At 37.5% G+C, this 24794-nt stretch overlaps 1 protein-coding gene across 1 annotated transcript in view; it reads left to right on the plus strand.

Annotated features, from left to right (window-relative positions):
* KLHL32 (kelch like family member 32) overlaps window positions 1–24794 on the plus strand; it is a 119716-nt gene that overhangs the window by 52005 nt on the left and 42917 nt on the right. Inside the window, exon 5 of the mRNA XM_030945382.1 lies at window positions 5979–6077. Coding sequence (XP_030801242.1) covers window positions 5979–6077 — 99 coding nt within the window. The remainder of the gene's footprint in view (window positions 1–5978; window positions 6078–24794) is intronic.

Here is a 24794-nt window from a genome sequence, read left to right on the forward strand (position 1 = left end):
TTGGGTTCCTTTGTAGAATCTTGTCTTTCATCTCTCATCTGCTCCCCTCTCCATCTGATGCTGGCAGTTTTTCTAGTGATCAACCAGTATTTCATCTGCCATTTCTAGTTAAGGCCAGGGTAAGGCAGCTGTCAATATCTTAGTGCCCCTTATTGTGTTGATCCTCTCTTGTGGGTGGAGGTGTATTGTGATGGTTGATTTTCTTGGGTAAGTGACCCACTGCATCCTGTGCACAGCAGTTCCACTGGCTGCTTTTAGATTAAAATGATTCAATTAAATTACCTGCTGTCCCTAGCAAAAGTGAATTCAGCTCTTTTCTCCTGGGGGACAATATGCCAAAGTGATGGATAACTGAATGCAACAGGTCTGTGTCTTACTGTAAATACTTAATATAATTTTTCAATGCAATTTCAAAGCAAAAAATATGAATTTGATACTTAGATTACACTTCCTTTTTCACTTCTCTCAGAATAATCTTTTTTCTGTATCTAGCACTAGGGGCTACAGCTACTAGGTCCTATGTTCACAGTTCTGCTGCAGATTGTCTAAAAGGCTTAGACTAATACAGAGATTTACTTAACTCACTTTATGCAGTTCATTGTAGAGAAAATTAAATACTTCACTTTTTTCTCCTCTGGATGAGAATTTAGCTAGGGACAAGAGAGCTTTTCTAGTGCTGAAAGTGATTAAAGTAATGTAACATCTTCTCAAAGAATAGTGAATTTGCTTGGAGTCTTGCTTATCCAAACCCTCTCTAATTATAGTAATGATACTTAATGGTGGTGTGAAGCTATGTCAGGGAAAGTTCAGGCTGACATGATGAAAAGGTGGCAGGTCACTGGAGCAGGTTCTCCAGGGAAGTGGTCATGACACCAAGCTTGTCAGAGTTCAAGGAATGTCTGGACATGTTTAATTTTGGATAGTCCTGCAATTAGCAGGAAGATAGGACTAGATGATCTTTGTTGATGCCTTCCAAATTGAAATATTCTATGATTTTATGATGTGTATGCTGTGCACTTAGCATGGATTTTCTTCTAATTTTCTGGAAAAATACTATGATGCATCAGAGAAATGCTGGTCATGATGCTTTCTGGCATTGGCTAATGAGACATCTGGATTTTGTAGCAAGTGCTACCAAACATTGTGTGCCAGGGCTTTGGGCAGTTGCCTGCAGGGGACTAGAACATTCTTTCCTCACTCACTTTTTTGAAGCAGCACTTGTCAATGTGCAAGGAGCTCAGTATTCAACTGAATCATGAATGAGCAGGGAGACAGGCAGAAGTGCTATCTGGTTGGGAGTGAAATGCAGTCTAAATTACTTTAAAAGAAAAGTTAAGGTGTTTGATTGCTCTTAAGCACACGGAATGATCTCCATCAGGCAAAAACAACTGATACTTGTGTTTGATGCCTGTCTTGTTCGAAATGCTGATCACTGCAAGTGGAGTTAAGGAGGATTTTTTTTTCATCAGAGTGGCAGGAATCTTAGAAATTTTTTTTATTGTTTTCTGTGTTAAATTCCATACAGTTTACTTTCTAGAATATTCTGACAGGGCTGCATCTTTCCTTATTCTTGGAAAATGGGACTTAAGAGAACTTGGTATTAAGCACTAAGAAGCCATTATTGTGCTGTGCTGTCATTGGAAAGTTATTTTCTCCCAAATTAAATATGGCTGCATATTTTCTTACTGTTACAGCATAATACTGGTGTATTTTTAATGTGAATCATGCCACCATCTCACTTTTCCATTGTCCCACAAACAGCTATATGGAAATGAGAAAAATATGGGGGATATATGAGTAGCTGGAATGAAGGTGATAGAAGTGCATCTTCAACCTGCAGTTTAGCCTTCTTGGGCCTAAAGCAGCTATTGTTTAGTGTCTTTAAAAATGTGTGGATAAATATAGTGGCCTGCAGTATTCAGGGAATAGAATGTTCTAGTTGTTCTTTCCAGATATAAACCTCATGAGACTTCACAGATGTGACAGTTAATCTGGATTTTACCTTCTCCCTCAGGCTCTAAGTTGATTTGTTGGAAAGAACAGTTGAAGGAGTTTCCTTTTCATTCTTTTTTGGCTTTCCTCTGACCTTACAGTTCTGGGGTTTCTGGGTTTTTTTGTTTTGGTTTGTTTTTTGGTGTTTTTTTTTTTTTTTTTGTTGGTTTGTTGGTTTTTTGTGTTTTTTGTGTTGTTTTTTTTTTTGTAGGCCTATAGGGCTTTGTTGGCTGTAGGAGGTTGGGTTCAGGGGGCATTGAAAGCGTAGGAGGACATGTTTGATCTGGACAATGTGGAAGGTGAGGCCTTAGTAGTTGTTCTTAGGAAAGGGTGGTGTTTCTTACACACTCTGTTGCCGCAAGTCTCAAAGAAGATTGAAGAGAGAGAAAAGATACATGGATACCAGTTAAGTATTTTCTCTTGCTTACCCATTGTCCTAAGGTGTTGGAGGGGATGCAGGTTGAGTTGGGAAAGGTAGAAAGAAATCTTGGGCTAAGAGGGAATAAGTTCTAGGTTTGAACTGCTGGCTGGAGGGTAAAAATATGGGGCAGGGTGTTAAGGCCCCTGTGTTTCTATAACAATGGGACTGGTTATAAAATTCCCTTTTCTGCCTCAGTAATGTGATTTACAAAGTCAGGTTTAATTTACCGTTTTCTAGTTCTTGCATTTGAAGAGAAACTTTCTGCAATATATCCATGAAGTATAAGTGGGTAAGTTTCCAGATAGATTAATATTCTATGTCTAAAAATAGTGGATCTAAGAAATTACATAATCTGCCTTTCTGGCTCTGTGACCAGGATGCTGTGACCTCAGCATTCTGTTACAAACAGACAAATTTTGCATTGCTTCAATCTCTTGGGCTGTGGATCTGACCAAAATAGGGACCAGACTGTATTTTATGCATCCTCTCTGGAGGGTTTGTGGCATGATGGAGAATAGAAAGGCAGCTTTGAGGAACAGGTTTCCTGTTTGAAAACAGCCATTGTAAGGGCAAAGTAGTTTGTCAAATAAATCAGTTTGAAAATGAGCAGTATGTCAGGCTTGATGGCTTAGGAAAGGAAGTTACTCATGTATCACAAGATCTGCCTGTTGTATACAGGGAAAGAGTGCTTAGGGGGATTTTCTTGGGTACCATCGTATGCCAGAGAGAAGTTGAAAGTAGAATGAAAATTAACCCTTCGAAATAAGGATTGAATAGAGGGGTGATTGTAAGGTGCAGCCAGGTGCAATACCTGAATTGCATCTAATTAATCTTAATGTAAAAATAGTACAGCGACCAGTCTAATATAGCTTGTGTCATGAAAAAAGCACATTCTTCACTGGAGAAGGTTGTAGTTTTTGTCTGAATTCGATGAGTCCAAATTACTCTTTAAGTTTCTGCCCCAGTAATTATGCCTCATAACACTTGGGTTGAGGATGGATTACAGAAAATGATTAAGCTTCTCTCTATTTTTTCACACTAAAATTTCTAATGAATTTTGAAGTTGTGAATCCAAAGTAGACCTTAGTTTCACTATCCTTAATTTGCGATAAACATCATTCTTTTGACCTCAGATCTGTTGTTTTGAGATTTAGACAAGCAGAGGAGAGCCAGTCACTGTGTGTACTTGTGGTGTGCATTTGATGGTATTTATGTGCATTTACTGTTAATATTTGGTATTTATGGGCATTTACTGTTAGTATTAAGCTGGAAGGCCTGTATAACATATAAACACTTATGCTGGCAATTAATAAAAGTCAAGCAATTGCTTTAGTGTATAAAAGCTCAAAGGTATGGAATAATTGTGAATTACCCCAGTTTCAGTAGAGGGAAGGCTTGCAGTATTTTCTTCCTTCTTTACTTTATCCTTGTGGATTTTACCAGCGTGCAGTTTCCCAATGGCGAACATTTAGCATAGGTAAAATAGTATTTTTTGCCTATATCCAAATGAATATCGAATAAAAGTTCAGATAGTTCAGTTTAAAGCAAAGTTTTGTGAAAAGATAATCTAGACTTTCCTCCCTTATCTTGTGAAGCACAAAAGTGATTGTTTTCTCAGTAGAGTACAGCCTGCATGGTAAGGAGGGCTGTAAAAATGGAAGACCATGTAGGAAATACATCTGCCACCTTGAAATGAGCTTTTGTTGCTGACTTTGTGCAAATCGTCTCTAGACGTAGCCAGCCACCCTCCTTGTCTCTTGTCCTACTTCTTATCTCATAGTGCTACTAGTATTATTTCTAAAGGGATTGCTGTAGCTTTAAAATGCATGAATATTATTGCAGTTAGATACAGTTTGTCCATGCCTACAAGGTACTACTCTGCTTAGGGTTCTGGTTCTCTGGCTGACAGTAAGTAATGTGCTGGAGGATGGCAGCTTCCTCTGTGTCAATCATGTCTGAATAAAAAACACTGCAGGGTCTATACCAGCTTGTTTAGTCTGACCTTGAGTTCTCACTTGAAAATACTTGAGAGTGGCATGCTTTTATTTTTTTGTTTGTTTGTTTTTAATATCTGTGTCTGTTGGAGATATTTTGTTACTGAAATCCATCCTAACGTTCTGTTCAACTACCTCTCATCATTCAGAGCAACCTCAGTAGCACCAACCAAAAACCTGGATTGTGCTGGGCCTGATTCGCATTTGTAGTAGGATCCTTACATGAATTTCTGGCTAGATAAAGAACCTTCATGTTTTATATAGTATGTAAATGACATATAATGTTCACTTAAAACCTAGCATTAATAAATGCAGTGATTTGCACAAGCATGAAGGATTTCATATGCTGCCAGAACTCAATGTAAATGAGTTCTTGATGTAAGCAAGGATCAATCCCCTTCTCTCTTCCTCCTAGTATATCCATTATGTTGGAGATATTTTGTGGTTTTGCTTGAAGAAATGCATACACTTTTTTTCATTTCCCTCAAAAATAGTTAAACTACAAAAGATGCAGTTGAGTACCTTTGCTTTTGTTTTCCATTTTCCTTATTCCACTGCACTTGAGGTATACAAATGATGCTGTGAGATAAAACTGAATTGTGTGAGCAGAAAGAAAAGAATCTGAAAGCAAGCTTTACTCCCCTGTGGAGCAGTGAGAGACTGACCTCATGTGGTGTGAAACCAAAGTTGCCAGGGGAAGTACAAGGATGAAATTGAATATAGCAAGCAGCTTTGAAAATTTAATTTTTATCATGCATTTCTGATTTTTTTGATGTTGTGCTACTTAAAAGATTTTAATATAGATAGTTTGTAGTCTGATTGCTAATAAGAAGTTGACCAGTGTCCATATTCCCAAAGACATTTTTGTGTCCCAAAAGGGATGCTCTAACAAGATGACCCCAAGACAGCGGTCTATGAGCTGTGGCCCAATTATCCTTACTGCTGCCTGTACACGATTTTAATTGAAATGAGAAGGAGTTTCATGTGAGCAAGTAACTGAATAATCAGTCTTGGTTTCCTGGCCCTCTCTGGCACTTCCCCAGCAACATCCTCATTGTGCTTTCAGAGCCCTGCTCTCTCAAATGAAGACAGTGGTTAGGAAAATTATTAAGTGGCACCATGCAGAATAGGCAGGGTCTTCCTAGTCTATAAATGTTGTACATGTATGAATAATATTATTAGTGGAGACTTGTGAGTCAGTTCTGTTGGCCTGATTCATCGGTATCTGTGGAAGGATCTAAGTATATAGATAACAAAAGAAGGTTCTGTTATTTTGAAAAGTCTTCTTCTTAAACAGCACACATTTAGTTTCAAAGGATTTAGGGAGTATTGTGACTTTGGGACTCTCACAGGAAAAAGAAAATAACAAAAAAAGTTTAAAAATCCTTTGGGAAATTCAGATGAACTTTAGAAAATCTGTCCCTATTCTGTAAAGACTTCCCTATATGCTTAATTATATTCTGTTCTTTATGTGGACTTAAATATCTGAAGTAACAAAGACCATTAATATACTCTACAAGTACTCTAAATACATCTTCCAGATGACAAACCTTCCGTTTTCTTCTTTACAGATCCTCTTGGAACCAGGGGTGATACAGGACGTCCTAGCAGCTGGGAGTCATTTGCAGCTGCTGGAGCTTCTCAGTTTATGTTCTCACTATCTCATTGAGGTGAGGCTTTTTGGCCTGATCAGCTGTTTCTGTTTGGTACACTTCTGTTTCAAGCCTAATTTCACTATTAGTACAATACCTGATGTAATCTAAATGGCAAAAATTGGATTTCAGGAGATCTGCGTTTTGGGTGTAATTTGGATTTCAGTTTATGGTTGATGCTTTATCCTTCCATCCATTTTGTCCATTTCATTCCTGAAAACAACAATGATCCACTGAATAATATCAGCACATGGGAATTTGTTTCCCCCTTTTACCAGGAAATTTGCTTTCTTCTACTTCAGTGTACCAAATGTGAAGCTATTTCCCTATTAGGATCATGAGTATTGTGAAAAATTCAGATATGTAATTCAGAGCAGAATATTGACGTGTATTCCAGGGCACTACAACCTCTCACTGAAGGAATAGGGCTTATTTTAATGGCACCTTATTCTTAACGAGCCTTATGCCTGTAATGCCAATGCCTTTATCAAACAAAAAATTTGAGTTGTGGTAAAGATTTTTTTTTTTGTGCTTGGCTTGTATAGGAAATGGTAGCAAGAATTATGAAAGTACGATGGTAGCAAGAGCACGGCTTTGACGGGTATCTGTGAAAAGCCTTCTAAAAATAAAACGGCAACAGCAGTTCTACAGAACTGTTTGCTCTTGTCAGTAACTTTTCATCACTGTTTCTGAAATGGAATGTGTTAACTGCACCTGGGCAGCACTTGGGCATGGAGATGCACATCAGCACAGTGCTCTTAGTGTGCACTTGCCTTCCCACAGGGTAACTGCCTTTGAGCAGTGGGAGTGTGCTTGGCAGCACGCTGAGCTGCAGAGCACCAGGGCATGCAGCATCTCGTGCTAAGAACTTCAGGATGTACTTGAAGGCTTTGTGTCTTACAGAGAAAGAATTTGTTCTTTGAGTGTTAACCTTAGGAAACCCTTCAAAATGTATATTCAGTTAATAAGTTGGTATTAATTTGTGCTTTATATTTAATTGATATAATTTTTATTTAATTGATTACAAAGTTAAAGGACATCACAGAGGGCTGCAATTGGTATTTTTTTTTAGGAATGCAGGAAGAGATTTAATTTTTCTGAGAGAAAAGACATGGATTGTGATGGGAAAAATGGTAGGTTTGAGAAATAAGAACTGTGAGATATCAAATAAGCCACAAAACTGTTTGACCTACTGATTGTCAGGCAGGCATGGGAAGGAGTTACTGTAATGAGAAAGATTTATATCTAACACATGTAGTCATATACAATGTATTTAATGGTCTTCAAACAAACCAGCAGAGTAAGTATGTCTTTGCTTATGTAGCTCTTACTTTGTCAGAAATTGAACTAAAGAGACTATTGCAGCAAAGAAGCTACAGAAAATATTAAAGAGTAGGAAAAAGGTTGTTTGTTGTGCTCATCAGGTAGGGATGTGAGAGGATGTAGGTATATACTCAACATAAACCCTTGTGCTAACTTTTTGTGTTTAGGCTAAACTGAAACTTCTTTTCTATTACCTGTGTTGAGTAGTGTCTGGTATTTGTAGCTCTTCTCTTAGTACCATCTTAATACTTTTAATCCAAATGCCATTGCAGGGGAAAGAGACAGCTACAGAGTTAGCAGTGCTTTGAATCTTGGCCTTCATGTGCAAGCTATAGTCAATTATTTAGCAATAGATTGCTAATGAGTAATAAAAAAAAAATCAACCCCAAAATGACACTAGTTCCATAAAAAACCCAACAGTTTGGAGTTAGTGAATGTTTCTTCCAAATTACTCTGTAATTAACAGAGCACTAAAAATTTTCTGGACATGACTGTCAGAGAAACCTTTAGTTTGGAAAAGCCCTTTAAGATGAAATCGAGCCACAAAATAACTTGCAAAAGAATCAGAGGCATTTTAATTCCTCTCCTGCTAGTGCTTTTCCTGTTAATCTCATGTCTTTTGATGCATTTGGCTCATGCATATGTTTATTTGCATGTTTTTTCCATTTCTACAACTTACAAGATTACTGCGTCTTTCATGAGTCATAGAAACCACAACTTCATGGCCTGCAGTTGCTGTAGGATGTGTGAAAGATGTGAAAAAGCACTGTTGTGGCTTGAGTAGTGTGCCAGGGTGGGACAACTGGAGCTACACTGTTGTAAAAATTAAGAGGAAGTGGGACCCAGTGTCCAGATTTACAGTAGTGGAGATAGGGAATAAGGTAGTGGATGAAGGGGAATAAAGAGGAGAATATGTGTTGGAAGACAAAGATCAGTGCAAGTTCTGGAACCTATTTTTGAATCAGGATCTCATTGCAAAAGTTTGGAATCTGCACGCACATCTGTGAGGTGGCTGCAGCTTATATCACGTTGGGATTTAGGCTGTATTTTACTCTTTTTACAGTATTTTTTTACCAAGTTCACCTCATCAAGGCATACATGTAGACAGATCTTCAGTCTGAGTAGATCACAGTAAGAATTTACCTGTCTTGTTTGTTTTGTATGGTTGCAGTCCATGCAAGTAATCAGCCTTGAGTGGTTGCTGCAAGTCCTTTTAACAGAGGTCAACAAGGTACTGCACATTAAAACTGTTATATCTTACAGGTCCAAACTAATTAAATCAAGTATCTGTTTATGTTCTACATGTTACTGTGTGACTTTAAAAAATAGCTCTTGCTTTATTTTAGTACTATCTGCAAATAAAATCCAAGTAGACAAAGAAGACTTCCCTAAAACCATTTATTTTCTCTGCAGCTGGTAACTGGGGTGTCTTGTCACCCCATGTGCAGTGATACAGGTGCTGGAAAGGGAATAGTGCTTGCCCTTTCTCTTGTCTCTGATGAATGAGTGTGCCAGAGTTCTTCATTTACAGTGCTACTGAGTTTCTTTCATGCTGTTTTGAATTGTTCAGATATCATGAACGTAGCTTAGTTTAGCCTGAATTCAGGAGTTACAGTGTGTGGGATCTAGCTGTCATTTATTGTTGTGTAATGATGACACAGAGTTTTAACTTGTTAGGATTGCCTTTAACTGTTTTGATTAGACCAAGCTTTTCCTGTATGAGTGCTGCTCTTATTGTTAGCACTTGTTGCAGCTCTTCTCTAGATCTTCCAGCCTGGCAGTTCATTGGAACTGTCTTGAACACTTTCATCTCTTTTTGATACTTTTATCTGGGACCTGTAATAATGCCATGCATTTCAATAAGGATGGGATTTTTTGGCTACAAATGCAACTGGCATTGCCTGTTCATGGATCTCTTTCAAGGCACATTGGTAGTCTATGAGGTTCCAAAGAATACTGTAATGATCTGATTCATCTAAGATGTTGCTGAAGTGTCTAATTGTCAAGAATTATTTCTAGTTCCTTGAGGACAGAATAATTTCCAGCCAGTGCTGACTTTTATATTGACTGGTCTTTAAGGAATTTCCTCTTGGTTGTCTCAGAATAAACAAAATGTTATTTTGACTATGACAGATCCTCTTTTTTATAGATTAAACAGCTTAGAGGACTTTAATTTTTTTATGAATTTAAAAAGAATTCTTTAAAAAATAGTTTAAATTGCATCTATGGCAATTTTTTTAAAGAGTTCTCAATCAAAGGAAAGACAGGAAAAAGGAGAGGAACATTTTCTCCCTACTCTGTTAGGCAATACAATGGAGGTTTCTGACAACACTACTAATTTATTAAATGCATTTTATCATCTATAAACTTCTCATTATCAAATGTTCTGTAGCATCTAATGTTGATTCAATATTTTCATTTGAAAACTCAGGCTCAGATTGATAATTTACTAGTTTTCATTTTAAACTATGGTTTTATGGTAAATAATATTTTTATTGTAAAATATTATTATGGTAAGTAGTATTTTCTTTATTTGCAAACAAGAGAAATGCCCAAGTATTCCTTACTTTTGGTCTTAATTCCAGCTTTGTGTAGTGCAGACTTCTCCCCCCATATCAGCATGGTCATACCTTGAATTACAATTATTCCACAACCTCTGCTGTTTGGGGGTTTTGTTTCTAGCTTCATTTGTAGAAGGGGACTCTTTTGAAGCATGCTGATGTATTTTATTTGAGATACATACATATTCATGAATCTCTCATGTCATCTGCATAATTCTCAGGTACATTAAACATTGAAACAAGGCTTGTAAGAGCACACATCTGTCTCAGGCTGAACAAACGGTAAGGCAATGCGTTTTTCTTAACTGCTACAGAGGTGTGGGAGAGCTAAAGATTGAACTTTGTGTTCCTTCAGTGGCACTGAGGTCTGTGATCACTCACACAGCATTTGCTTGCAGCCTGCACATCCAATTCTCTTAGGTTCTTGTTTCCCAAGTTCCTCCTCCAGCTCAGGTTGATTGTCAGTTTTGGCTGAGGTTTTTCAAAGAGGGCTAATGCAGAGAGCTGCAGCCAATAGGCAAACTTTGAAATATAACAAAAATGGGTTATCTGAATATCTCCTTTGCCTTTTAAAAGTGGACCATATTAGTCATATGATATAGGAAAAAGCAAGAGATAACTAATCAAAGGCATTAAATGTGGTGGCCATCTGAAAATGGACTTTTTAAATGGAACTGTACAGAACATGGTATTAGGTAATGTGTTTGTGATGACCTATTTTGCACTTTAAAGCTTGTGAATGTTTTTCTGAAGGATACGTGACAACTTTATTCTTATGCAAGAGAATAAATGTGTTAAAACATTTATTCAGAACATAAAAATGTTTGTTTCATGAGTATGTCTGAGTTACATAACTGCTTGTAGATCTAAGAAATTTTTTGTCTTTTTCCTCAACTGTTTGTGTATTCAGTACCAGAGAGCCACAAACTGCAAATTATTTCAACAATCAAAGAGTCTTGATAAGGAGGGAATGCTATTGAGAATATAAGTTTTTAATGGAATTTCCTTCTACTGATCAGCAACAGCTCAGTATTGTGTGGGTAGTAATTGGTTTTTAAAGCAGAGGTTGATTTCCACTGGCATTCAGGGATCTGGGATATTGTACTGCCCATAATTGAAATCTCAAAGCTAAGTGATTTTTATGTATATTCTGAAGTACAGTATTTTTTTCAGTGGAGTTCTAGGTACATCCTGAATTACAGTCAAGGTATGATGCTCGTGGGTGAGGAGTTTAGAAGTTGCAGAGCAATCCAAAGCAAAGCTTAGACTCATTTCTGAGAAGCAGGATGTGGCATTACTGTTAGATTGCATGTATCCCTTTAATTTTCTGCTGCCAGATTAGGCACCTTTTCTGAAGAACAAATTAAGTTTACACAGTGGACAGAGTCAGGGGTATAATTTGTGTTATGTATATTGGTTGGACAGTGGCATAGTTTCACTGCAGACTTATTTGAAGTGACTGTACTTGTACTTAATTCTGGAAGTTATTTTTTATTCTCATAGTTCCTAGGAGGAGCAGGTATAGTAGACATGAGCAGTGATGATCCTGATTGCCACTGAAGTTATTCTGACTTGTAAAAGTTCTTCTTGGGATCCTAAATGTTTTTTGTGTCAGGTGAACTTGAAGCTTTGATGCCAATTTTCCTATTAGTTTTAAGTGCATTAGGTTCCCTGCTAAATGGTAAATGTACCAGATTACTTTTTAGAAGCTCCATTACTTTAAATAGAGCTCTTCTTGCTTGCTATTGATGTCAGTCATGCCATCTTTGAAGACAGCTAATTTAAGATAAAAAGAAAAGAAAATTTTAGGTGAATGACTAAAATAAGCCTGGGCCCAGCATCGTACAACAGCAGTCAACTGGAAATTTCTTGGAACTGCCTCTGTACTGTCCTGCTCTGGATTCTTGTATACAAAAGCAGACAGTGAGGAGGATCAGACTTGGGATACAAAAAATGGTTAATCAACTGACAAATCCTTCTGGAATAATTAATGGCAATAATTGAAGCAGGCAAATTGTCTTGGGTAGGGGCATTTGATTTGTAACCTTCTACTCTAATGGTCAATTTAGGCTTAAAGAACAAATTTTTTTCCTGGTGTACAAATTCCCAATTATCTAAATATTTTCTTCTAATTTTAAACTATCTGAAAGTGTTGTAGATTGAAATATGTTGCTGTTTGTAAACGGAAGAAGCTACAAATGAATTTGTGTGTGGATTAAAAGGAGTAGTGTGCATGGTTTATGTCTGTGGGTAAACCAGAGCTTCAAAGCTATTTATTTTTCTTAAACCAAACTTCTCCATTTGTAACGGTGCCAGTGACAATCCCAACTAAGATAAACTCCTTCAGAGATGAATTAATTCATACACCAGAGATTGAGAGCATCACCTTTGTATTGCTAGAAGCCCCAGATCAGTTGGGATTTTAGCTCCTGGGTTTTTCATACACAGCGAATTAAACTGCTGGAAAGAAAATCTAAAGGTCATCTAGCAACCAAGGCTTGCTTTTTTTAACTAATACTGAGTTTTTAATCTAAGTACATGCATGCACACTCTGCACACTCCCCTCAATCCCCCAGAATTAGTCACCACCAGCAAGCTTAAGTCTACCAACTTTATCCTGTGGTGAAGTAACCTTCCCATGCTAAGAATACAAAGTAGACAAAAATAATGTCTTACATTTCCCTGTTTTTAAGTGTTACACAACCAGTTGTTGCTGTGTTAGCCTGCTATTTTTTGAAGGAGCAAGTTTTGTCAGCTGTTGTCATTGAGCTATTGACAGTCATTAGAACAGTTCTTGGACAAAACTCAAAAATAACTTGGGGTTTTTTTTCTGTTATCTCTTTAATATACTGATACATTACAGGGATAATAATCTATATATATGAAATGTGGTTGCACTAGAGAGGATTCCAACTTAAAATAGGACTCAGGAAAAAAATGGTGTGTTTTTTTCCATTTTTCAGTTGGTATCAGTGAGGAAGGTGAAAATATGCCAAAGTGACAATACCCAGTCACTTTGAATCCCATTCTTACTGTAATCCACTTGCTGCTATTTATCTGCAGTGTGTATTGAAACTGATGATGGATGTGTGAAAAAATGATGCTGCAGCATCTAGGTTAACTATTGCTGGCAAGATCAGAGCTCCCATGCTGTCTAGGTGGTTGTATGGATACACATTGCCAGTCCTCTGCAGCAAGGTTACAGGAGAGGTCACAAGTTGGGAGGAGACACTTAGTGCTGGATCTGACATCTCTTTGCAGGTTCTGTCAGGAAGGGCAAGCAGCTTTGGTGTGTGTTTTAAATAGGAGCAGGGAAACTGTCTGGCTTCACAATTTCCCTCCTTGCCCTTCTCATGTTGTCATTCTAGCCAGTGTGGACTCTTTAGATGACCTTTCTGTCCATCATTCCCTGAATGATTTCTGCTTCTGGAATCTTTCCCGTATTTTTATAAAGCTGTAAACAGGGCCTGATGAATGCCAGAATGCTTAGTGTACAAAATTCTTCTTTGGTTTTATTGCCATCTGATCGATGCTAATGTTTAATGTTCTCTCTGTCCCTCCCTGTCCCCAGTGTATTTCACTTTAAATTCTCCTTACAAGTTGAGGCAGTTTGGATGCACTTCCAAAATAGAAGTATTTGTTACTGGGTAGTGCAGCTATCTTTATCTGCTTGTGTTTTCAGCAACATATCCACTTAGAGGTCTGGAGGAAAATGTAGTTTATTGCAAGAAATGACACCCAGAATGGCTGAACTGGACTTGAAATAAGGCAGTCAGGGCTTTCCTACCCGGGCCTGGGCAGCAGGTGGCAGTGTGAGTCCGTAACAGTTTCAGCAGAGAAATTCAAGCTAAAATCAGAAAAAATGAAAAGAAAAATTATTTATTTTTACTCCGTATTAGTCTTCTGACCTAATCAGTAAAAAAGTCATTATTCACACAACACTGGGCAATATGCATTGTAATTTTTAACAAATAATAGGAAAGTGTTAATGTTTTCAAAGGAAATACAGTTCTGTCTTGTGCAGCAATGGTCATTTATCACTGCACTTTGTGAAATCACTCATTTGTTCTAATTTGAATGTAAATGACTCTAAGGTTTTACAAATAAGGTGACAGACTCACATAAATGTAATTGCAGGGTTCATCTCTCTCTTTTTATATATCACTCATTAAGTTATGAATTAAATACATCGTATTAAACCAGGGGCATGTCCAATGATGATATTGTAATGGCAAATTACTCTATGCTATTAGAGGTGTATTTTTTATTCATGGACATTAATTTGTCATTAAGCGGCATTAGTTTAGCACTTTTATGTGGAAGACGTGACCTGAAAGAGGAGACTTACAGCTCTAATGTGAAGGAAGAGGAATATAGGCACCAGACATAGAGAGGGGTTTTTTACCTCCTGGAAAGAAACAGAGAAAAATTTTACTTACATTCGTTTTCATCTAAAGCACTTTGAGTTGTATTAAGCCATTTTAGTGAAGGTATTTCTGAAACAAGAAAATCCTTTGATTATAAAGTATTTACAATATGGGAAAAACCAGAATGCTAAGTACAAAATGGTGACTATAAATCATTTGTAACCTATGAACCTGAAGAGAACACTAGGCTTCAAGTGAGTTGCAATCTGATTTTATCTCTGAAGTATCACTGTGGTAGAGAACTAATTGTTCATCTTTTTTTCCTCTATACTAGCTAATCCAAAACAGAACTGATATTTTTCATTCTTCATTATGAAGTAAATATCTTTTACCTCTTCTCTGCTTTTTTACCTGTATTTTTAGGTACACTATTATTATTATTTTCATGGGAGTCACTTTCAAATTCTAAATGCAGTAGCAAAACCTTTCTTAAAAAAATTAATGAGAAAATTTATTATTTGATGGAATTTTAGGAGGCAACTTAGCACCTGAAACATTAGGCTAAGAAAAATAGTGAATGATTCAGTCTGCTCTGTCTTTAAAAGATGTCAAAAAGACCTTGTAATTTTAATTTTAATTTTCAGTCAGTTTAATAGAAGAGACTTGCAAAGCCTTGCTTATTTAATGGTGAAGAAGGGCTGAAGTAATGAAGATCCAAGTTGATACATTCTCCAGTTATGCAGTATTTGCATTTTAGTCTTTTTTGTAGCCTATCTCTCATTAAAGGCATAAGAAATCTGGACTTGCTACAAACCTATGTATTTAGCAGTTGACACCCTGCCCCACCATTTCTTATGTTTTTCTGATGGCTTAATTGTTATTGTGTGATCCATCTACCTGAACTGCTTACAACATACTCAACTAATTGTGCTAGTTAAGAAGAAAGATTTGTAAGGAAAATAACCTAAGCCCATGTTATGTATAAGTAGCTCTAGAAATGGAAGTATTCCAGATTACAATCTCTTTTTAATTACTGTTAAATACTGTTAAACTGTTTGTGTTTATAGGGGACCACAAGGAAAGAAACAAGTTCCGTATAAGGCAGTTGATGTTTTCCAGTAGATCTTGTAGCAGCAGTAAATGAAGCAGCATTTTAGCACATTCCATCATTTATGGTGTCTTGTTTGCACAACTGTAGAATTTGTATTTTGGTTTAGAGTATAACTCCATTTAGAATAAAGACATTCTTCCTGTCCAAGATATTGAATAGGCCTTGAAACCAGAATGAATATAAATGTATACATGCTGTAATGACTTACTGAATCTTCAGCCAGTATGTGATCAGAGCTTTAAAAGTTATAAATTGTCCTCATTTTTCTCATTAATTCTAAAAATTAAAGATCCATGCCTAAAGATTAGTGCCATCAACTTTATTAACCATCAATAACATCCTGTGAGTGTGTTACTTCAAACATGAAAAACATCAGAAATGCCTGTAACTTCGATCACCTGCTTTCTTGAGTAATGTATTCAAAACATCTGTTTATTAATTTGGAGGAAATTTTTGCTAAATTTCCCATCTGTTTAAACAGTTCTATGGAATTTGTGATTTCTGTTACAGAGTGTGTCTAGCTGTATAAGCAGCATTAGGTCTTAAACCAGGACTTTTATTTACAGTTCAGTAGGAACTGAACTGGTAACACATAGAATTCTTTCTTCCTTGTAGAATGTTTTGTCCTTGATAATTGGAAGCACTGTCTATTCTAATTATGTAAGTAAAGGGCCTTGAGTTTCCATGGCATCTCAGCACACCTGATTATCATGGAAAGTATTGTAGTAACCTCAGGTATGTTCAGTTGCCAGTGGTCACTAGGATTGGAAATCCAGCTGACTTGGCATGTTGTGGACATGAAAAACACCAGGGGGACAGGCCTACTGTCATACACCATGCCCCAAATCAGTATTTGTATTTGGGTTTGCCTGCCTCTCAGTATTTTTACTCATATTTGAAGCATTACCATCTTCATAGGGAACTGAAGTATGTAGGAAGTACGTGTATGCAATGATGATGTCCAGGACCCCTGAGACTGCTACTGAAAGTCTACTGTAACCAAACACTTGGAATTATTTGACTTTCCTAGGTACTATTATGAGTCTTAACTTCCATGTATTCCTAATCAAGTTCTGGACTCACATAGCACCATTCAGCCCTGGACCAAAACTTGAACAGGTTAAAAAAATTTCTTGAAAAGGAGCAAAGCAAGTAGCAAAAATGATCAATGTGTGAGTATTTTGAGGTGGGGGGAAAACAAACAGTATTAGACATATGTAACCTTTTATAAGCTGTTGGTAGGGTTTTGCTTATAAATGTGGTTGAAATCTTTGAAATTTGAATGTTTTAGCAACATTTCTTACTGAAATTTGTATTTGAAAAGGACTAACTTTTATAACACTGCATGGAACAGTCATTGGCTAAAAACTACTTCAGTAGGCTGTAGTTAATTTTTGAAAGCGGTGACTTTTCTGCAGAAGTACATGCTTTTTGGAGCAGCTCAGCCATGTCTCATTTTTAAATGCCCTTCCAAGGTTCTGTGGAAGAGTGTTACTGAATGGGTCAGGTTGGAAGGTAACGTGGTGGGTTGTCTGGTCCAGCCTTCCTGCTCAAGCTGGGTCATCCTGCAGCACAGGGCACAGGATTGTGTGCGGACAGTTCTCAAATATTTCCAGTGATGGAGACTCCACAACCTTTCTGAGCAACCTGTTCCGGTGCTCAGTCACCTGCACAGTACAGAAGTTTTTCCTCACATTCAGGTGGAACTTCCTATGCACAAGTTTTTGCCCATTGCCTCTTGCGCTATTGCTTGGCACCACTAGGAAGAGCCTGGCTCCGTTCTCTTGGCACTATCCCTTCAGATATATTGTTGAGGTCCCCTCTCAATCATCTCTTCTTGCGGCTGAACAGACCCAGTTCCCTCAGCCTTTCCTCATACTAGAGATGTTTCAGTCCCCTAAACATCTTTGTAGCCCTTTGCTGAACCCGCTCCAGGAGCTCCATGTCTCTCTCGTTCTGTGGAGCCCAGGGTTGGACACAGCTCTCTAGATGTGGCTCCACCAGGGCAGAGTAGAGGGATAGGATCACCTCTCTTGACCTGCTGGCAATGATCTTCCTGAAGTACCCCAGGACACTGTTGGCCTTTTTGGCCACCAGGACACATTGCTGTTCGTGGACAGCTTACAGTCCACCAGGACTCCCAGGTCATTATCCACAGAGCGTTGCTTTGCTTGATTCTTTTATGTTTAAAGGGAAATGCTGGAGAGGTGCCTTTCAAACTCTACAGGATTGAAGTCCTGGCGCGTATCTGAACTTGTGAATATTTAAAACTGAGCCTACAATGAGTTGTTCAGCTTATAAAGGTGATGTCTTTAAGGTGAAATCTTGATGTCAGTCAGAATTTTGTCATTTGGTTGTATTAAATGTATGGTGCATTGATTAAGTGTTCTTATCTTTGTGGGGAAAAAAGGCCTTATGCTAAACAAGAGACTCTGACTGTAAGCTGTTTGAGATTTGGAAATGAGGGATTGAATTATTTTTTATTCTTGATAAGAACTGCTAGAAACAAATGGACCAGAGTTATCATGATCTTTGAAGGCTCAGGCATTCCTACTTGTGCTTGGCACCTTCAGCATGTGAACATTCACATGTATTAGTTTTGGGAGCACTTGTGCCTTGTTTAGCACTACTGAAGGTCAGATGTTGGAAATCAAACTGGATGTTGAGTCATGGCTCATTTTTTTTCATTTGGCCTTCACCCTTTCCAGGTTTTCTACTTCTGAAAGTCCGACTTAAAATAATTCCTGACTAAAAGAATGACAGATAAATCCCTAGTCAATAATGCTTAAAATGTGCTTAGCTTGGGAAAAAAGGAGGCTCAGAGGAGACCTTATCACACTCTACAACTACCTGAAAGGAGGTTGTATCCTGCTGGGGGTCCATCTCTGCTCACAGGCAATCAGCAACAGGACAAGAGGACACGGTCTTAATTGTGCCAGAGGAAGTTTAGGCAGGAAACAGTGCTTCATAGGAAGAGAGATTTGCTGTTGGAATGGGCTGCCCAGGGAGGTGGTGGAGTCACTGTCCCTGGAAGTGTTTATAAAAGACTGCATGTGGCACTTAGTGCCTTGATCTAGTTGACAGGGTGGTGTTAATTCATAGGTTGGACTTGATAACCTCAAAGGTCTTTTCCAGCCTAGTTAATGCTGGGATTCTGTGAAAGACAAGCAAACTCCTCTTGATCTTCACATGTCCAGATTTTTTTTTTTAAATTCAGTGGTTCTTCCAGATTTTTCTCATTCTTTTACTTTTCTGTCTATTTATGGCCTACCACTATCCCTTTTAATGCTGTATATCTCCTGAAATCGGTTCTGATTAATACATTGTAAACCTACTAATAACACTGCTCCTAGTTGTGGGAAAAATAGATGCTCTTTTCGCTGCATAAATCTGGGGAAAGAGTTGTAAAGAATTGTTGTTTGCTTTTTTTTTTTTTAATTGGGGTATAATGCCTATACAATACACGTTGCAGACATTTTGCTAATATACTAAACGATATATGTAAGCTAAAATTTTGTTAAAGTTGGTGAAGACAGGAATTATCAAGCTACTAGAGCACTGGAGTAGGTTCCAGGCATTTGAGTTTCTCTTTTTTGTATATTCTGTATCATGGGAAATATTTTTAAATTATTCTTCTGCTTTTTCTTTTCTCCTCTGTAAAATGAGAATTTGCCTTGGTTTAGTGCTATGAGCAACAAAAATAAAATTCTTAGTGATTTTTGAGCTGAGGTCAGATATTGCAGGAGCACAGAGATACCTGAACAAATAACGGTTTTCCAAATAAAATGGAAATGTTGCCTTTTTATCATTCACATACTTACAGTCAGGTTGTTTTAACTGCTGAGTACTCTCATATCTTCCTGCAGCTGCAACAAGTCTCTTGCTTTTGAGAGGAATGAGAAACCATTATAATCCCAGCAGTCAAATTGCACAAATATTTCCTTCTTTACCTGTACAGACAGTTGTCAAAAAAACTAGTTTTATTGCAGTCATTTTTTTTTAATGCAGAGTTGCAAAATGTACATAATCCCATGAAGCCAATGCAAACAGACCTGTACTTTCTAGTTCCTTGTCCAGGGCAGCTCTGATCCTACATTCATGCACCAGAAACTATTTTCTGAAAATTTAGTCAGAGCTATTTTTCCTTTCATTTATTTTCTCCATGTTACAAATATCTTTGCTCAAGATCAAATCCTCCAGGAGTCTTTCTTTAAAAAACTAAGTTGAACACCTGAAATCTTGCAAGGTTGGTTTTCCAACCTGTAGGTTTTAAGTATCCCTAAAGTTTGGACTTCAGAACTGGGACCAATAATTGAAGATTAGATTTAAAATGTAATATTGAAGCAGCAAGAGGGCTTGTTTCTTTTATTGTGCAGCACTAGGTGTGCATTTTATGATGTGAGTTTTTTTTCTTTTCTTTTTTTCCACAGCACTGTTCTGAGAACTGATGTTACTATTTATGACTGCTTCTTAGTGCCTCCTGATGGTTTGTCAGTGTTGTTCCAAATAGAGCCTGGTATATTTTCTATATTATGTTACTGGTTCCCAGATAGCCTGACAATACTCATGCTGTCCTTGCAGAGTCTTCTGCAGACTCTGCAGACCAAACTTCATTCACTACTTCAATTAAACTGTTAACAGTATTGGATCAAAATGGATTCCTTGAGGACTTTTGTCTATCAAAGTTATACTCACTATTGAGTTATCCTGCATTGGATTCAGGTTTCAACAGATGGACTGTCAAATACTGCCTTAAAATTCTAAGGAAGTTTTGTTGCTTTGGGTTCTTTTGCAAACATTTCTGAGACTTGAATTGATCTGCGTTAAATAACCTGTTATTCCACGTATTTTAGGCAATTTGTTTAATTCTCTGATGTTATTAGATGACCAACTCACTATAGCTACCCTTTTCTAAAAATGTGATGGGATTTTGGACTGAAAAGTTCAAACAAGGTGTTACTGAGCATATCCAAAATATTTTTCTAGAGGCTTAATGAGGGGTGCCAGTAGAAGTTGTTCACAGGGATGGCAACTCTTATGATCTATTTCTATTCTGGATATTTTTAATATGGAAGAGCAATGGTCTTTTCCTGTCAGGCTCATTCTTAATAATGTATAATATGCTTTTAGGGATGTTTTCAAGAGGTTTCAAGTGATTCATCTTGAAGCTGGAAAACTTCAGCTTGACTTATTAAATGTTGGCAAAATAGCAAGTTACTTTTAAAAAGCCATTGGAGAGGGAAACTGTCAGGTACACTAATACCTCTATTAACAGATATATCAGGAATGTTGATTTTTAATTTTTTTCTGTCTCCATCTGTCCTCCATGCTGGTAATGGAGATATGAATTAAGAGTAAAAATTGCACCTTAATGTACTGTGAATTAGAAATAATTTTTCTTTTTCTATTTTCTATGTCTAAAAGTTTTCATACTTAATACTGATTTAAGACTTTGGTTTTCGGTATATTAAGGAGGATTTATTTACCTGCTTTTCACAGAATAGAATCATAAAATCATTAAGGTTGGAAAATACCTCAAGATCGAGTCTGACCTTTAACCAAACAGCACCATGTCAATTAACCATTGCGCTAAGTGGCATGTCCAGTTGTTTCTTGAACACTTCCAGAGAATGTGACTCCATCACTTCCCTGGGCAGTCTGTTCCAATGCTTAACCACCCTCTCTATGAAAACATTCTTCCGGGTATCCAACCTGAACCTCTCCTGCTGCAGCTTGAGGAAATTGCTTCTGTCACTGGGAGAAGAGACCAACCTCCACCTGGCAACACCCTCCTTTCCGACAGTTGTAGAAAGTGATAAAGTCACCCCCAAGCCTCCTTTTCTCCAGGCTAAACACCCCCAGCTCTCTCAACCACTCTTCCTATCAGTCACTCTCTACACCCTTCATCAGCTCTGTTGCCCCTCTCTGGACTCTCTCCAGCCCCTCAATATCTTGTAGTGAGTGACCCAGAACTGGACACACCACTCGAGCTGTGTCCTCACCAGTGCTGAGAGCAGAGGGACATTGCCCAGCCCTGCTGGCCACACTATTCTTTATCCAGGCCAGGATGCCATTGACCTTCCTGGCCACCTGGGCACTGCTGGCTCATGTTCAGCTGCTGTTGAGCAGCACCTCCAGGTCCTTTTCCACTGCACAGTTTTGCAGCCCCCAGCCTGTAGTGCTGCATGGGGTTGATGTGGCCAAAGTGCAGGACTTGGCCTTGTTAAATCTCATACTGTCAGCCTCAGCCCATTGATCCAGATACAATTTGAAACGAGTCTTTAATAATCATTGAAATAATTTCCCCCCAGTAACTGGTATGGAGCTGGACAATTACAAGATCTGTTACTCAAAGACAGAATGCAATTAAAGAAGTGATTGGAAAATAGTTTCTGAGCATCCTCAGTAGAATCTATTGCATCATAATTCCCATTTGTAATATGTTGCATTAGTTCTGTCTTGCCTGCCAGAGTGGCTGTTTCTGAGTGACTGTTTCTGTGTCTCACTTGAGGACCAAGTTCACAGAGACTTTTCATGTATTATATCATATGAGCTACTAAGAGCTACTAATGTCATGGCATCAAGAAAAAGGCAGTTTGACTTTCATACAAGTTAATTTATATAGCTAAGGAAGTATTAATGCCATTTTACAAGGTACTGCTGAAAAATCAGGAGTACTGGGAAGAGTTTGTCCATGCAGAAGAGTAAGTGAAATCAAAACTGTGAGAGGTGTAGAAAAGGTCAGCTAAGATGATGAGGAAGGCCTACTGTACATGAGGAGATTAGAAGACCTTTTCTTGTTTTAGTCTACTAAAATGAAGGCTGAGGAGGAATATCATTGTTTTCTGTAAATATGTCAAGGGAGTAAATACTGAGTGGAGGGATCAGGGAGAAACATTGTGCTGTTAAATCTAAAAGATCATTTTGGCACAGAAACAAAGGTATATAAACTGTTTGAGTAAATTAAATGAAATTAGGAGATGGAGTCTCAAAATCAGCGGAGCCTTCTTGTAATACTAGTTTGGAACAAGATGGATCTTTCTTAATTTATGCTGAAGATGTTTTGATGAGTTTGTGGCCTAGTAGAGGAATAGACTCCCACTTCTGTATTCTCATGGCCTTAAATAGAAGCCTGTAAACAAAAATAAAAAAAAAAAGGAAGTCATAGTATCATACAGTCCTAGCTTTTTTCTTCTTCTGGTTTGTAATTATTTATTTTGGCTGCTCTCCTGTAAGCTTTGGGTTTCTAAGGGACAACAGTTTCTGGATTTGTCAATATTAGCAACAAAAACAAAGAAATGAGAACACTTACCATAAAAAACTACTGCTTGTTGATGCATTAGCCAAGTAGTTTTCAGCTTTCATGTTACACTGTAGTAATTCCAAAGAGCTAGCAAAAATGTAAAATGATAAATCATCTGTAGAGACTATATTCTGTGATTTCTGCTGGAGTAAAGAATATATGAATGTGTATGAGAAATGTTATTCCTCACAACATTTTTGAAGAAGAAGCAAGCTCCCATAATTGGCAAAAATGGTAAGTGTTGATAAATCTCGTCAAATCCTTGCTTTGTGCTTCTACTGTGTGAAATGATAGAAAAGTGCCAGGTCAAGGGTCTCCATGTTCCTTCATCCCTGTACTTTTATTTGCTAAATACAATATATGGCTACAATTATATTACCAGGAGTAGCTGGTAAGATGTCAGACTTTTCATTTAGGGGGTTCCTATGCCAGGGACACTTAAAATAATTTTAAAAAAATTTATTGCAGCATCTGATAACCAAGAGAAAGCAGCTATTGAAACCTCTGCAGAACCTTACCTGTAGTTCTTCCACTGGTACTAATTTAACTGTGTAGTCTTAATATTCCATTTTTTTATTTCTTTCCATGATACACATAATTGTGTATGCAGATTATAAAAGTTATATATAATCAGTGTCACCTAAAATATTTAATTGGATTTGCAGTTGAAGATATTTGTACTATTTAATAATGTAGATCAAGCTGAGCTTCTAGAAAATGTTTTCTTTTTTTAGTTTTACATATGGCATGTTTCACTTTCTTTTTTTGAATACCACACATTGGTGTCGTCACATGAGCAATCTGAGAATGTCATGTCTTTCCTCTGTGCTTGTGAAGCTCACAGGCCTCCTCTGTGCCTTCAAAGTGGATTCTCACTAGCACCAGCCAGCAGGATTAAACCTGAGAACTGAGCGGATATAGAAAAACAATAAGTGAGAAGGGAAATGAATTCTCATAGGATAAAGGAAAAATAATAGGGCTGAAATGTTTTGATATTGTTGGTCTTTTACTTAGCTCTAGACCTACTTTGAAATAGCAGCAAGGATGCAAATTACCTTTTCATGCTCAAAGGAGAAAACAAATTCAAGAATTACAGGAAGTGGTGAGAAAACAGTGATCTATCAGAAAAATTAATTGTATAAATGAGTCACTTAAAGCCATCTTTTACTTTGTATATAAACACATCTGCAGCCTGCACTTATTTCATAATAAGAGTAATCAGTTTAGTACATCGAAAAATTCTGGGCCAGCTGTTCCACTGTGACCAGCCTTCAGCAAAATGCTTCTAATGGCTCACTTGGATGACTTTGGTGTTTAACAGAGACAAATTTCAAATAAGATCTAAAATATACTTTTTGTGCTTATGCTTATTATGCAATGTTTGTGTCTGTTGCTGTGCTGTTGAGTGTGTGCCTGGTCTGTTAGTTCTTAAGTAAATGTGTGAGGTTTTGCAAAACTAAAACCTTTGATATACAAAGAAACAGCTAGACCGAGCAGAACTGATTTTCTTTTATCTTAAAATGGTGTTGATCCCCTTTTTTCTCATTACAATTTTTCATTTTGTTACTATGCCTGATCTATTTAGGGTCCATCTTTGCTATGATTTTTGTCAAGGATTTTTTCTGAATGGTGCAGCTGGTTCATAGTGTTTAATGTGGCAGAGAACCTGGAGGTGTAGGGTCAAGACCCATGCTGCTTAAGGATTTTGAATATGTCCCTCTCTCAGAGACCTCACGCTTGGGGTTGGTTTTTTTTTTTTTTGCTTTAAAGAGGCTGAACCCATTTTAGAAAAGGGGGAAATAGTGTCACCATGCAACTCCTCCCTGCTACAGCAGCAGGGCTAGTCATTTAATTCCTTGATTTATAACAGTATTGTAATCTAGGAAGCAGGTGGAGTTACAACTGGTTACGGTACTTTGGATATTAATGGCTTGGCTTGGCAGTGGAATTCTAAAGCTGTATATACTTTTGCTGTTTTAATTATGCATTCATTAAAAGCTTTTATACCCAACAGAATAAAGTAAATATTGTTTGATCTCCATAGTGTGCTCCCAGACTGTAGATTTGCAC

This window comes from Camarhynchus parvulus, chromosome 3 (genome assembly GCF_901933205.1).
Source record: "Camarhynchus parvulus chromosome 3, STF_HiC, whole genome shotgun sequence".
Classification (NCBI taxonomy): Eukaryota; Metazoa; Chordata; class Aves; order Passeriformes; family Thraupidae; genus Camarhynchus; species Camarhynchus parvulus.